The 16,066-nt window shown below is 45.9% G+C and overlaps 1 protein-coding gene across 4 annotated transcripts in view; it reads right to left on the minus strand.

Moving 5' to 3' along the window:
- Window positions 1-14,583, minus strand: part of RANBP10 (RAN binding protein 10) — a 63,460-nt gene extending 48,877 nt beyond the window's left edge. Inside the window, exons 1-2 of one of the 4 annotated variants that reach the window (XM_059481266.1) lie at window positions 14,275-14,583; window positions 13,284-13,395 (exon numbers count right to left, since the gene is read on the minus strand). In XM_059481266.1, coding sequence (XP_059337249.1) covers window positions 13,284-13,395; window positions 14,275-14,479 — 317 coding nt within the window. In that variant the 5' untranslated portion in view covers window positions 14,480-14,583. The remainder of the gene's footprint in view (window positions 1-13,283; window positions 13,396-14,274) is intronic. The other 3 variants (XM_059481265.1, XM_059481268.1, XM_059481267.1) reach the window with 3 other exon arrangements.
- Window positions 14,584-16,066: the final 1,483 nt, after the last annotated feature.

Genomic DNA, 16,066 nt, shown 5'->3' on the forward strand with positions numbered 1-16,066 from the left:
TTCTTTAATTTGTAAGGTTTGTTTTCTGGCTTTTTTGCTATTGGGTGGTGGGGTTTTGGATGAATACTGAAGTGGCGGGGCTTTTATGGCAGTTCTCAAAGGATACCAAAGATGAGTGATTATGGTCAGTGCTGCAGAACAACTTCTGAACACACCTTTGCTGTAAACATTTTCTGCACTGCTCAGAGCACGAGTCAGAAGTGACATCCCCATGAGCTCCCTGACTCACAAGAGCCTCTCCACAGCAGGCATTTATGGCATCTAAAAATTCAGCCTCCCAGTGTCATCTGACATACATGCATCTGTAATAGACTGAATTTGGGGATATTTTTACAGCCTTCCAGGCACAATATGGAAGACTTTCTCCTATATCTGCAGGGACTACTCCAGCTCTTCCTGGTCACACTGACAGATAAGAGAGTTCTTATTCAAGTTCTCTATTTCTACTGAGTCTGGAGTCTTCTGCTGCTACAGAGATTTCCTTACAACATGGTGGGGTTTGCGATGTGTTTTTTTCAATTATGTGTGCAAGCAGCCAGGATCCAGTCCACAGCTACAACTGCCCTCAACTCTATGAGAGCAGTGACAACCTCAGTGCCACCTCTGCCAGCTGCTGAAGCCTGAGGGGAGCTGTGATCCAAAGTACCCAATTGCTTCAACTCAGTGTAAAAGCACCCTCTAATAAGCCTGAAGCAATAACACCAGAGAGCTCACCCTGACACTGGCAGGTCTGAAACACTCAGCAAAGACCATTCTCTGGCAGAATTATCCCCACCAACTTCACCAGGTCACATCACAAGCTCCAGATCTCCTGAATCTGTTGGCTGTGACAAACTTTGTTCAAGGAACAGGACGTGCCTCTTGGCACAGAGAATGTTTCTTATGTCCTGATCTGTTTGGCTCAGCTGAAGGTAAAGCACTGCAGCACTGTGGCCACTTTGTCATGTGGTGCTGTCAGATTCCTTCCTTTCAGTATCACACAGCACAGCTCTGCTGGCACAGGGCCAGGGGCCCGCTCCATCCCTCCTTGCTGCCTGAGGGTGCTTGTCTGCTCCTCTGCCTCTACATGTGCTGCTGCTGGCATGAGCAGAGCCAGGACTGAGCGGGAGGGCACCTCTGCACACAGCCCTGGCACAGCCCCACCACAGTCCCAGCTGCAGCACTGCCAGGGGTGCCCTTTGTCCCCATCCCTGCTGGGGCTCTGCTCTGTATTGCACCATAAGGAAAACATTGGAAATTAGAGGAAATAACCTAATTGTCAAACTCAGATAAAATAGGTCATCACCCACTTCAGCTTATCCTGCTTAACTTCATTATTTTCTGTGCAGATTCACCCCCCCTCTTTTGTGTACAGCTAAATCTGATGCACATAACCAAATACAAAACTTATACAATTGTATCTTTCCATTTTCAGACAACATAGCTTTAAATTGAGACTGGAATCTTGTATTTTTATAAAAAGCAAGCACTACAACTCCACAAATTCTAAATTTAAGATTACACTTTAATCTAGATACACAACATCATGGAAATATGTTGCTAAAAAAAAAAGGAACATGACCACAAACCTTCCTGGTTCACAGTTTTTTGCTCTTCAACTTCTGCTCCCATTTAAAGCTCAAGACAAACTTTAAAAATAAGACCATAATGGCTGTAGAACTGTAGACAGAATTTGCAGACAACCTAAAATAAAAACAGACTCCCTCACCATGCTGAGTTTCAACTCCACAGCCCACAGCTTATATCCAGATCTTCAAATTGTCACAGACTTGACTGCTGGGTTTTGTTTTAGAAAGTGTTACTTTGCTTTTATCATCTACAATCAATTTATGTACCAGAAGTAATGGATGAAATGAGCTTTAAGATCAAAAAAGCCTCAGTGCAAAAAAAAAAATAAACCACTCTATTCTCTTGAAAGTTGGGAGGGGGGAAAAAATTAAATCCTCAGCTCCACCACCCCCAAAAGCACCAGATGCTTTCTGAACTTCTTGGTGCAAAACAACTTCTCACTTCCCTGATTCCAAATGTTCCAAATCAGTTTTGTGTATGCAACAAATGCTGGTTAAACAGTATTTGTGGGCATCATCAAGAGCAAACTACTGCCTTTTTTTTTTTTTTTAATAATGAATCAATTATTATATTGAGTATCATTCAACATAAACCTCTATGGCCTGCCTGTCCTCACCCCTGGTTTCAGACTACAACGATGTGGACACACTCCCTGTGGGGTGTCCCTTAACTGGAGCTCCTTTTTGAGAGATCCAAAGAGCCTCTTTAAAAAAAAAGGATGCACAGGAATGTCAGCACCCAGTGTCAAACTGGAAAAAATAATTTTGGGGGCAATAATACCCTTATATCTATTATCCATCATAGGTAATCTGCAAATCTGAGCAAAAGTGACCTCCTAAAACCATCTTCTGAGCAGTGAACACTGAATACTTGGACATGTCCCCCACACCTAATCTGAAGCTTCAAAAATGCTGCATCATTAGACCAATTCCAAATAGAGCAGACTGGCAAAAATAAATTCAGACACATGCTGGTGATTCAGTCAGAACAGCCTTGTTTCCACTCACCAGCAGCCCTGGCAGTTACCATAGCACCAAATTTTTCCAGACTCCTACTCCACCTCAGCCCTGCCCAGCACTGGCTGCTTTAGAAACTGTGCCTGAATCAGCCCCACCATCAGCTCTGCCTGCTCCATCCCCTCCCTGCCTCTCCTTGGCCCCAGCACAGGAACGAAGGACCTTGGTAAAAAGCTCTCATGGCAGAAGATTCTGGCTCCACACACACACCCCCAGCAGTATTCTCAGGGCTTTTTCCTCCAGGTCTCACAGCACCATGGCTGTGCTAAGATTAAGCTCAAAGACACAAAGCTTTTTGGGTCCCTTCCCAGCTGCCAAGGACTTCAGCAGTGAACACCAACATGTGGCTGCTCCAGCACAGTGACATCCACTTCTGGCCCCTAAGACAACTTGGGTTGTCTTAGATATCTTCAAAGCTGCATTTTAAATCCGTATATTTAAAAAAAAAATTATGTAATTTGGTTTTTGTTTCTGTCAATAAGACTTTCTCTTGGAAAATAAATGGAAAATCAAAATGATGACTGCATTTTGGAATTAAATTTTAACTCTTAAAGATATAAAAGATCTCAAATGCAGTGACTCAGTCAGGAAGAATTATATATTGTCACTGGGCAGAAATCATCTGAAAAACAATGAGAAAAATTATTTCACAGGAGTGACAACATCTCACTGACCTAAACTGAAACAAAGAGATCTCTTAATGAGGCTGCTCTAAGCATTACAGAGTCACAGAATTAGGGGAGACACTGATGGCTGTGTTTAGCTTGTCCCAGAAGGAGAATCCACCCATATGAGAAGCAATTCTTTGAGTCAAAAGATGTTTCTCCAGAGCAAACATGATACTCAGAGAACCTGCCAAAAAGACAATGTAAGAAAAGTTTTTTGTGCAGTTTAAAGCTGCTTTGTATGAGCAAACCCACAAAAATCCTTGTGAACCCAGCAGAAAACCTTCAGAACAGACCTGCCCTTTGACAGCAAGTGGCCAATGCTGAAATTCCAGGATTTGCATCTATTTGGCTTTTCCAGAGCAGGACTGAAGAACTCATTGAGTACAACAGAGGAGAACACAGCAACAGAACTCCTGCAGACCTGAACTACATTCTTCACTTTCAGGAATCCCAGGAGCAAAGATCATGTCAATGGAAAGCACCTGGGAAGCACTGCTGTGTGCAAAATAAATAATAATAATAATTTTGCACTGTGTGCAAAATAAAGGCAGGGGAGAAAGAGGGGAAAAGCAATTAGCCCACGGACTTGGAGTATACTTGAAACAAAAGGAAGTATTTCTTCCTTAAAAAGCTGCAAGACTTTCTCCAATGAACTTGGGCTGAGTGCTCATCTCTAACACTAGCTGACAATTAGCAAGGCAGATTTGTTAAGGCTCTGCCAGGAGAAGAAAGACAGTAAAAATAATAAATACAGGTTTCCCCTGTATTTATTGTTCAACTTGTTGAAAGGTACCACGTCAGGATGGTGAAACAATCCCTGCCACTATTTTTTCAAGTGGCTGTGAGGTTCACCCAGATGGAAGACAAAATTCAGCCCATCTAAAAGCTGGGGAAACAAAGGGTAAAAAATACACTGGTTTAGCATTGGCTGGGTAACAGCCACCAGCCCAGAACTCTTCTTTCCTGAGCCAGCCCCACTCTGGCACAGCACAGGAGGCTGGAATGACACTGCCAGGGATGCCAACAGGCACCAAAGTCCAAACATGAAAGAGTTAAGAGCAGAGAGGTTGAATAATTTGTTTTGAAGGCCATGACTTCCAGCAAAGCAGTTGTGAACCAACATTAACACAACAGAGGGTGGAAATGCCTGGGATTGGCATTCTATTACATGGCTCAGCCAAAGCCAAGCAATCCTGCTGAGCCATGAGTTAAACAAGGGATGTCTCACTCTTCCACAGGTTTGTGACTCAAAGGCTTCCTGTATCCTGCAGATTTTTCTAATAACCACACCTATGTGGCAGGAATCCTGTCCTCCCAGCTATCATGCACCTCACTCTTTCAACATGCCCAGTTAAATCTAAAATAAACAAACCAAATGATCAAGTTAGAGGTGAATAATACATCACAGTGGTGGCATTTCAGAGACTTGCACAGTCTCTTGTTGTAAAGCTCTGAACTATCATTCTTGTCTGAGGTGGGTCCTGACTTCATGCCAGGTTTAAAGAGTGGTTAGAAATGATAACCCTTATCAACTCACCACTTGGAACCACATTGTGGCAGTTCTGGTGGGGGAAGGGGAACATTGTTTTAAGGCAGTGAAAAAACAAGTTACATCTGCTTAGAAAAATTACCTATGGCATGTAAAACACTGGATTCCAACAGTCTCCAATTCCTCAGTCTAACAACAAATATTTTGGAACTACTTTATAAGGGAATATAATCTCTAGAGTGGAAAAGGTTCTGGTTTTATTTGTGCATATTGTGCTGTTCTGTGATAGTGCTTCAGAAATAGCCCTGATGGGCTCCAGGAAGAATCCCAATTCCCCAAGAAGAATCTTTACTGACAAACTATGCAAAGCTGAAAAGAAGGGGATAAAGGGAAGAAAATAAAATTTTGAAGAGCTCATTAAAAACAACTATAAGTATCTTGAGGCAAGGAGGAATCCAGTGTACATCAGCCCTTGGAAAGGCAGAGAATCCTTAAAAGCTGAAGGCTGTGGAAGGGAAGGTGAGTGAGCAGGACAAAACTGAGAGGCAGCAATCTGGTAACATAACAAATCTTCTCAGGGTGGTTATGAGTAATTAGTGATAAAATGACAAGAGGAAGAATGAAAAGCTTGACAGACCAAGGTATCATATTCCCAGCTCCCTTCTAATTTTAGGATCACGTTCAAGTGGTATCTGCCAGCTGGAAGAAGGGCCAAAGTGTCCCTTGCCTGTGCTACCTTCGGGAAAGGAAGACTGATGATGTAGATTAACAATGTTTGTAGGAGCTCTGAAAGATGGAAAATACAGAGATGAAGACTTGATCTGAGCACCATTTAAGAAAGAAAAGGCCAAATACAAGCAGCAAGGTAAAATCACTAAAATCTGTCAAGAATAACCAGTTTCTCCATCTGCTACCCCAAGCATCACCACATCCAACAGAACCCCAAACCCTGTGGTCAAATGCAAATGCAGCTGAAGCAGAGGTGTCCCAGCAATTTACTGTTTTTCTCACTCTTGGCAGCTGACTCGTTCTCCAAGTCAGCTGATATCCAACAAAGTTCACACACAAACCATCTCAGTGGCAAATGGTGCCTACAGTCTGGGAACAGCACAAAGCATTACTGATACTCATTCTCTGATTATTTATTCTGGTTACACCCAACTGAATAAGAAGGATTTTTGTTCAGGTTGTCCTGCTGATTAACAAACCTCACTTCCAAAGGCACTGCTCACAGTCACTGAAAATGTATTAGGGAAGTTAAACAGGTTTCCACAACTGAAAAATGACTTCAGATTGTTTGATTGCCACTCTAAGTAACAGAACATTTTTTCTGCCATGAATAAAGGCTGGAAAACAGTAAAAAACAATGCTAAGAATTACCACAAATGTCTAACAGAAAAGCATCCAAAAGAGGGCAAGTATTTAAATGACTCTTTCATTCTGGTGACTAATCTTGCATTTCAGCCCATCATAACAGACAGATTATAAATGAACCCTGAGCCCCTGTTTTTCCTTTGACAAACAGGGGGACAATATAAATGCAATACCCAAATCAGAAGAAAACACTCCATCACCAGCTAACTGTCTCTTAGGGGGTATTCTCACTTCCTTATAGGCTAATTTCCTCTGCTTTAGGCTTGGATGGTAACAATTCCTATGAAAGGAGGAGTTCTTTCCTCCTAATAATAATTAATGAAATTACAGAAGGAAGTAGCTGCAATATTTACATAAGATCTGGAGGGAGGGTTAATTCTGTGCAAAACGTCTCAGAGAAAAAGCAACACCTGAAGTTGTAAGAGCTGCACTGGTGCAATAAGAACACTTTCTCTTTAAACAGCAGCAGAGTCAGGGCTGGGTGAGTGCTGGGAGAGCACCACACACTGAACTCACAGATCTTCACACTCTGACATCTCCACAACAAGGGACAAAGGCTGCATGTGCACCAGGGCATCAAAACAAAGAACTTGTAAACAAGCAGGCAGATTGCAGTGTGGAAACAGATCCAGTCTTATATCACAGGTACAATGTAAATCCCATTGCTAGAAGAGCAGGATAAAAAATGAATCTGGCCACAACTAACACAATTCAGCTTCAGTGGACAGCTGAAGAAAGAGAGTGAAAGCTTCACACTGGATGATAAATTCTTCAGCAGTTCATCATTTCAAGGCTTCTCAAGTGAAAGAAAAAGGTTTTCCTACATAAAAGTTATCCAGCTTATAAAAGTTAGTATTAAACAGAATTCCTTAGATCTGCAAGCTTAGAATATGTAAATAATTAGTTCCCATTATCCTGTGATTTGATTTAACTGCAAACATATTCTGAAGAACTGAGCATAATAATGTTTTACATATATTCTAAAGATGTTGATTTTGCTAGCTTGCTTTTGTCACATTCTTACGTATTCTATAACAGATACTCAGAACTAGCAGAGGGAGGGGGATGAAAAAATAACCAAACAAAAATAACCCCTTCCCAAAATTTTTCTTCTTTACTGTGCAAAATTCCATAAGAAGCTGAACAAAAAACTCCAACAACAACAAAAATAATTATCACAGTCAGAAATCTAGGAAATCTCAGATCTCAGACATACCTAAATCCACACATCACAAGTGGAAAAGTCATGTATTACCATCACTGCTGCCATTTCATTGCCTTATTTCACAAATAATTTTAATGATAAATTGATACTCAGCTATTACAATGGATGGCCCATGACACTGCTATAAAACACTCAGTTTAAATTTCCATTTCATTGATAAAAAAGAAAGGAATTAAAAAAGCTATCAAGTGCAAATCATATTCCAAGATATTCCAAGTTCATGACTCCTTTACACTGAAAAGCTGCTCTCAATATTACTCCCTTTCAGGAGAGTGTAGCAGAACAATGACAAAGAAATAACAACTTGTGTGAGGTGTCATCAACTGACAAAACCTCTGCAGAAAATGAGTCTCTACACCTGAGAGCACCAAGGCACAGCTGGTGGCTGAGCAAGAAGGACTTGCTTGGGCAATCTGCAATTGGGAGCAAGGCAGGAACTGTTTATGGAATCTACTTGGGGACTTTATTTGTGTGTTGAGTTGTTTAAATGAGTGTCTGCAGAACAGCAGAAATTCAAACAAAACCTACCTGCAATCAGAACAACCCCCTCTCTGTGCTGGTTTTGGATTCTTGGAAACCAGGATGGGAAAAAAAAAATAAAAAGGGGGGAGGAAATAAATTATTTACAGGCTTCCCAGTAACAAATCAGGGATCACACAAGAAATCCTCAGTTCCCATAGAATGTCCCTTACCCCTCCCTACAGGCACATCCAGACAGGCACTCCAAGGTGCCTGAGCACAAGCAGCCAGGGCTGTCAGAGCTCTCCATGGCCAGGCCTCTGGCAGCATCTGGAAACCATTACAGAACATGAGCAAAAGGCTTTTCACAGAGCCATCACACTCACCATATGCTGAGGAGAAATGGAAAGTTGGCAAGGAGAAACATAAGCAAGGAAAAGGGGCAGATGATTTGTTACTAATGTACAGACTGCAACCAACCAACACAGCTGACCTTTATTTTTCTTTTTCAGTCAGAGAGAAACTAAGCTATTTTTAAGTCTGGCTTATGGCACTTGTGTATGAAAGCTAAAGGAAGATTTAACATAAACTATGGTATGGACTAAGCTGATTAGCTCTTCAGTCACTCTCCTCAAAGAACTCTTTTCTCCCTCTCCCAGAAAACTCTCCTCAACCTAAGCTGGTGCTGAACATCTCTGGACAACAGGCTGCACAGCTCACAGTAACTGTGGAATGGGGCTGGAAGAAGGTTACCAGCATTCCCTGTGGGTTATCTCTTCCCTCTCCTGCCTTTCTGGGTGTCCACCTAATGCAGAAATCACTGTTTCAGGTACTGATCCAGCAAAAAGACTGTGAGCACAATGGAGATCAGGACACAGTCATTAGTGCTGGCACACAAAAACACATCATGGCAAAAAGAAAAGCCATCCTGAGATGTTTCTGGGATGGCTCAAAGTCCTCATGAAACCACTGGGCTGCCCTGGCACCTCCTCTGCCCACAGAGCACACTTGCTGTGCCTGCACAGAGTCACTCTGTCCCCACCAGAGAGGTCAGGATGGCAGCACACCAAAGCACCCATGAGTAAGCAGCTGTCCAAGACCAAACCAGTCCCAGAAAAGACAGCAAAGGCAATCCACAGGCTGCTGGGCTGTCTGTTCCAGGAGCAGCTCAGAAATGGAGAGGAGGCAGCAGGACAGGTGACTTGTGCCAGAATTCAGAACCCATGCATCATCAGGGCTGGCCTCTGGAACGTCCTCCCCAGTCACACTCCATCACAACCCCAGCACGTGGCTGGGGGAGGTAAAGCCAGCCAAGAAACCAAAGTGGTGGTCAGGAACACACAGTGTCACCCACAGCCAGCACAAAGAGGACAACAAGGATGACTTGTCCTTCTGAGTCACAACAGCCTCCAATCTGTGGGCTGGCTGCCCTGCCCTGGTGAGTCTGTCCCTGTTCCTGTTTACCAAGCAGAGATCATGGAGTGGGGGAACAGAGGCTGTGAGATGTGCTGACAAATCACCAGCAAGCAGAACCACGTACTGGAGGGAGAGAGGACAAGAGTTCAGGGCTTCAAATACTGCTAAGGTTGAGCTGCTATGAACAGCACAGGGATAACAGGCTGAGTTATTTGTGGTAGCTCAGGAACAGAGGAGTCACAGGCATTTCTGCCAATCTGCTCATCTGAGGAATGCTGGAAGCAAGCCATCCACAGATTCATGGAGAGGTTTGGACAGGAAGGGACCCTGGGACATTCTTTCTTCACCCTTCTGCCCAAAGCATAAGGAACTCTGAGACATCTCTCAGGCAGCAGCAGACTGAGGGCTCCCCCAGGCAAATGTGATGAGGGAGATGCCAGTGCCTCTCCAGGCATCCTGTTTGGGTCCACAACCATCTCCACAAAGGAAAATTCTTCCTTATGTCCAGCTGGCATTTCCCTTGCCACAACTTGTGACCCATTGCCTCTTGTCCTTTTGTTCCAGCTGACATCACTCAGGAGACAAGCACACAATGGCTCAGGAATTAACTACCAGCAAGTCTTAAAACAAAACTCTTCAACAACATTTTGAATGGGACAGAGGGTTGCTGCAATCCTACCCTTTTGTCTGTCAGCTCAGGCCATGCCTTTATTGACTTGCCTTCAATTAATACAGGGAACCCTGAAAAGCACACCTCAATTTAAAGAGAAAAAAAAAAGGAGTAATTTCTGACAGTGACATCAATAGATGAAATCATCATCCATTATTTTCTGGCCAGCCTTCCACCAGTTATCTCCCTGAAGCAGCTCTCCATAGGACAGGGCAGCAGTGTGTCTGCATGAGGGAAGGGGTAGAAACACACAGCAAATGCAAGGGCAGAATCCCACAGCCCTGCCATGTATCATCCCAGAGTGCTGTGGAACCACTCCCTGTGTGCTCAGCACAGACAAGGAGGTGACAGGAGGGCTGGGACCAGAGACTGCAAACTCAGTTCTCCTCTGCTCTCTGAGGATAAGAACCATCTCCCCACTCAAGAAGCAGCAACAGATCAACAGACTGACAGATCTGATTTGTTCCATGTTACCTAGAAAACCTTGTCAAGACAATTTTTCAATGGTATCCTGGCAGCCTCCAATCTCCCAGAAGAAAAACCAAAACAAAACTGCACAAAAAACAAACCCAGTAAATAAACATGACCTCTTATCAATTAAGACTAAATCCACCAGGATAAAAAGTAGCTACCATTCAACTAAAAGTAAAATTGAATTACATTTGTCCTTCTCAAAGGACGGTGGTTTTATCTCATGAGCAGTGGAAAATCCAAAGCTAAGAAAACCTGATCAGTCTTAAAAGTTTCTTGCATGCACCAAATGGACTTTTTGGATGTTGTACTTGCTTTGAAATATCCACCAGTAAAGGATTTTACCAATGCTGAGGCAGAAAAGTCCAATTATGGCAAAGGCAGAGTTTTCATGAATCACTTTGTTTGCTTCTTTAACAAAAGCACCTTCCTGGGGCAGGTGCATTAAGGCACAGGGGAGACAAGGCAGTGCAAAAGAGGAAATTTTTCCACCAGCTGTGGCAGGAGAAAGCAACTTGTGTCTGTGCTGCTGCAGTCCCTCCCTCTCTCTTCCCTGTGCTGGCTCTGGGGTGAGCACAGGAGTTCTCAGCCTGGCAAACAGGGGGAGGCAGGGATGTGTGCTCTGACTGCTAGGATATGATGTGGTGAGAGAAAAGAGGAGAGAACCAGAGCACACTGGTTTTAAATCCCCTCAGTCCAATGAAAAGCAGGGGACAAGTTAAAAAGGTGGTCCTGACACCTGAGTCATCTCCATAGCTCAGGTTTCTCTCCCACAGTGACATCACCAATCCAAAATGGCACTGCCTGATGCCAGCTCAAGAAGCCTCTTATCAGAGCATGTCACACACAGGCAACATCCCTTGGCAAGGTGTTGGATGAGTTCTGGGGTTCTTATTCTCCATAAAGAGCCACTGGGAGCTTCCATCCCATTTCTGATCTGAAACCTTCATTTCTGCTGTTTATTAGCAAGTGTCAGTATCCAACCAGAGTGCAGTGCCCTAAACTAACAATGCTGAGCACAAAGACAACAGCTTTGAGCAAAATCAGACTCCTCAACCCTCCCTGAAATTCCCTTCACCAAAGCCTTGTTTCAAAACCAAATCACTCAGATTTTAAACCCAAATGTGAAATGCCATCACAAACTCCAGAAGGAGAACACAGGCAATAACTGCACATCCTCACCTCACACAGGAGTCAAATAACCAGCTCTGGGGCAGAGGCTGAAACACCCATTCTGAAATGAGCTCAGAAGGATTCCCATTCCTCTCCCCTTGCTCAAGTGCTGTTCCTAGGGACAGGCTTTGCCACTTCCACTGCTTGAGAACTTCATTCCCTCAATCCCTTCTTTAGATGTCTGCACCTTCAATCCTTTGAACTGAAGTCACCATGATGGAATCAACACTGGGGAGCCTCCCCAGAAGAGATCCCTGCTATGGTTCACCAGTACAACACACTGAGCCTCCAGCAGGAACAATTCAAACTATTAAAGGTGAGATACACAAAAACACCTTCTCAAGTGACAGCCAGGCAGCATTACAGTGGAAATTCACAACCACAAATCCCCAGCACCACCCTGTGCGAGATAAAAGCTGGATCTGTCTCCACCAGCAAAAGAAAAACAAGGCACAGGAATGGCTGAGACATCAGAGAGGCTCCCAAAGCCTCTCCACTGCCCAACCTCAGATCAGAGCTACCAGCAGCTCCTGTTCAGGTTGTTGTGTTAACACATATGAGTCTCTCTTTGGAATTAATTATTCCTGGAAAATCACTGTAATTACAGAATACAATAAAAACAATAAATTGTTAATACAGAAAACTCTGATCTTGGGAGACAAGCAGAAAATTCCATTATCTCCCTTTAAGATTGATCTAGACTGCAGTAAAGATTAAGTGCTGTTCAGTGACCTTTTGTAATGTGATTTCTTTGGAAAATTGTCTTGAAGCTCACTGCAAATTATTTCAGTTTTAGCAGTTACATAAACTAATCAAGGGCAGTGTTTCAAAACAGACAAGCAGTTAATAGGCAGGTCAGTGAAATGAAGGAATAAGGATGGTCTTTTCCCTTCATTTAGGAGGAATTCAGCCCAGCCACCTTTGCAGATAACCTAGTAATTATCAAGGGCCTAAATGCAGCACAAACTGAGATCCTTCCAAGTCCCTTTACAAGTAGGCCACTTCTCACTTCAACAATGACAACAAAAAAATTCAACTGTAACAAGTTGTCACTTTTGTTTGGATTTTAGTAGGAACATCTGCTGCCTTCCCCACAACCCTTAAACTGGTCAGAGTTCAAATGTCACACCTGAAGGACTGGATTAATTAATTACACCCAATCCCTCCTCCTGTGTGGCTTTTCCTTCCAGATAACATTCCTGCCATATTCATCCTTTAACAACAAACAATGCCAGGGCCATCCACACAGAGCAGACTGACACCTTCATAATGAGTAAAAATTAAATCCACATTAGCAAGAGAACTCCAGACCTTGTCAGAAATGCCCCTTTACTGCTCTCCCCAGTGCTCCAGTAGTTTTCACCACATCAACACCACTGCAGCAGTCCAAAATAAAGCTCAAGGCTCCTCCCTTTTGCTTCACTTCATTTCTGAGGCATCACAATTCCAGAAACCAGTGATCAGACCTTGCCAGCAAGAAGAAAACCTACTTTAATTCATATCACACCAGAGACTCCCAATTTACTGAATGTGTTTTTAGAAGTGCCCATCTCCAAGAGCTCAGGACACAGCTGTGCCAGTGCCTCTGCTTCCAGGGCTTTCCATCTCATTTAGATCCATTCAGCAGGAGACAAAACCTGCCCGTGCTGGGCCTGCCTGGAACAGGGAGCTGGAACCCTTCGGGAAAGGAGGCCAGAGTCCAGCCGAGCTGCCAGCACACATCCCCAGGCACGGGGCTGCAAGGAGCACTTACCCATCTCTACCTTTACTGACGATCTTCACTTCAAAGTAATAAATGCCACAAGCTGCAGGGATGGGGTGAGTGGCCCTGACCGAGGCAGCATCTTTGTGATTTTTACCGTGACCTAAGAAAGAACAGAAATGTGAGTACTGAGGGGATCTGGCCTCTCACGTGTCCTGATCTAAAGCCTCGCTGTCTGAAGCCAGCAGGGATCTGTTTCTACACGGAGCCAGCCATTTAAAGCACACGTTCCAGAGAACCAGCATACACAACTCTGCACTGCCACCAAGAACAATTCCTACAGCACAAGCATTTCAGCTTTCCCTTTGTTTTCACTAGGAAGTTTTTGAGAAAGCCTCTCAGCACCACCTCTCCCCCTCCCCACAGACAGAATTTGAAGACCAACGTACACAGAGAGAAGACAAAAATGATTACACAAGAAGGGAATGACATCAGTGTTTACTAGCCAGGCTGGAAAAGGAATAATCACTTCTCCGCTGGGTGGGTAGGGAGAACAGCTCCAACAGCGAGCAAGGAAAACATCGCACTACAAATCAGCGAGCAGCTCTGTGGTGCAAACCCGAGGAGCCAAAGGCCAGGCCCGGAGCGTGTCGGGGCCATCCGAGCGCTGGGCTGGCTCCGAGCAGGATGACAGAGTAAACAGCTCTGCCCGCACCGGGCCCGGTCCCGCGGCACAGCACAGCGTTATATAAGGCCACACACCCCGCCGGGGAGAGCCCCCGGCTCCCCAGCGCCTCCGCTCCCGAGCCCCGGCAGCCCGGCCCGAGCACCCAGCCGGAGCCGCGGGCTGAGCAGGCTCTCGGAGCCCGGAGCTCGGCGCCGCCCGTCCCCGCGCCGCTCCCGGTGCCCCGGGGCCGCCGGAGCCGCTGCCGGCTCAGCCCGCGCCCGGCGGGCCCCGCGGAGCGGCCGGGACTAGGGTCCCGCCGGGGCCGTCCCGCTCCGGGCCGAGGCCGAACCCGGCGCCGCCGCCCCAGCCCGGCACCTTTGTAGTGGACGCGCAGGTTGCCTTGCGAGAGGCCGATGTAGTTGTACTTGTCCTTGGGGCTCCAGGAGCGCGGCAGCGGCGTCTCGTCCTGGTTGACGGCGGGGTAGAGGCGGCGGAGGCGCCGGCTCAGCTCCTGCTCCTCGGGCGGCCCCGGCGGCGCCGCGTCCCCGCCGTGCGGGCTCCCCGCGCCCGCCTCCGCCATCTTGGACCCGCTTTGTGTCAGCGGGCGGGGAGCGAGGCCCGGCCGCGGCCGGCAGCCAATGGGCTGCGAGCGTGCCCACAATGGGGCCGCGCCGCCCGACGGGAAGCGCAGTCCTCGTCGCTCCGGTCCGTCCGTCCCCGTCTCTCGCTGAGACTACAACTCCCGAGAGGCAGAGCGCGCAAAGCCCCGTCCGCCCCTTCGGCGCGCTGCACGCTGGGAACCGTGTCCCCGTTCCCCTCCGCTCCCTTCACTGCCGTAGGGTGCGGGACTCGCATTCCCAGCGTGCTCGGCGGCAGCGCGGAGCCCAAGGGCCGCCCAGCGCTTGCAGGCGCCCGCCGGCCGCCTCCGCTCACGGGCCGGTTTCGGCCGCCGCGCGGCGCCCGCGCGTCAGGCGCTGCGTGGGCAGCTATGGCGGCGCGCGAGGGGGTCCTGCGGGCGTGGCCGTTGCCATGGCGATGGGTAAACGGAGCGCGCGCGCCATGGCGGCGGAAGAACGAACAGAGCAAAAAGCACCGGGAGCGGCGGCGGCTCCGCTGCCAGGACACAGCGCACGGAACCCGGCGGGGCCCTGCAGCTCACAAAGGATCCTTCGGTTCCCAGCTGGATCCATATGGCTACACACTCTTTGTATGTATTTTTATATATATATATATATGTGTGTGTGTGTATACATATATATATGTGTATTTAAATAGATATATGTATTTAAATACTATTATCTATATAAATACATAATATATACATAATAATATTTATAGTATTATATATATAATACAAATAGTATTTATATACATTATACTATTATGTATATAAATACTATTATATATGTATGTATTTAAATACTATTGTGCCTTGAGAGTACACTACAAAAACTGAGCCACTGCTGTGAAGCCACGGCCAGCAGGAAGGGAAACAAGATCCTTGAGCAGACTTCTAGTATGAGTTCATCCCTCTGTGTATGACACAAGTAATTCCATGTTTCCATTCTTTTTCCATGTCTCCATAGCAATAAACAGGCCCTGACATCATTCCAAAGCCACGACTGTCAGAGTGACTGAGGACCTACATAAGGCAAGAGCTGCATTCTCTTGGTCTGCACTGAGGTTACAGGTCTGACACCAGGTGCTCTTGACAGAATGATCTTCCCTTCCTTGAGAGAATATTTATATATTCCCTGAGAGAATATTTATATCTAAATATATATAAATACATCCATAGTAATATATATTTAGATATCCGTACAAAAAGTTACATTCAGCCTCTGAGGCTCCAGGCTGCCAAACAGGTACAAACTGTTTGGAATACACTCAGCCTAAGGAAAGGCTCCAGTGAGTTGAAGAATTCCCAAGAACATCCAACCCCAGTGTCAGCCCAACATGTGGCAGGCAGCAGGTGCAAAGCACTGCCTCCTGTCTCCTTCCATTCCTCCCCTGGGCAGCTGCAGCTCCTGGTGAGAAAAAGGTGAGCTCTGACACACCCTGGAGAAGGGAATCCCACCCATGCAGGACATGCAGACACTGCTCCCAGCAGAGCTTCTCAAAGGACCCTTCTCTTTCCAACATTTCAGTCACACTGTATCTGCAAAAA

This window comes from Ammospiza nelsoni, chromosome 13, assembly GCF_027579445.1.
Source record: "Ammospiza nelsoni isolate bAmmNel1 chromosome 13, bAmmNel1.pri, whole genome shotgun sequence".
NCBI classification, from domain to species: domain Eukaryota; kingdom Metazoa; phylum Chordata; class Aves; order Passeriformes; family Passerellidae; genus Ammospiza; species Ammospiza nelsoni.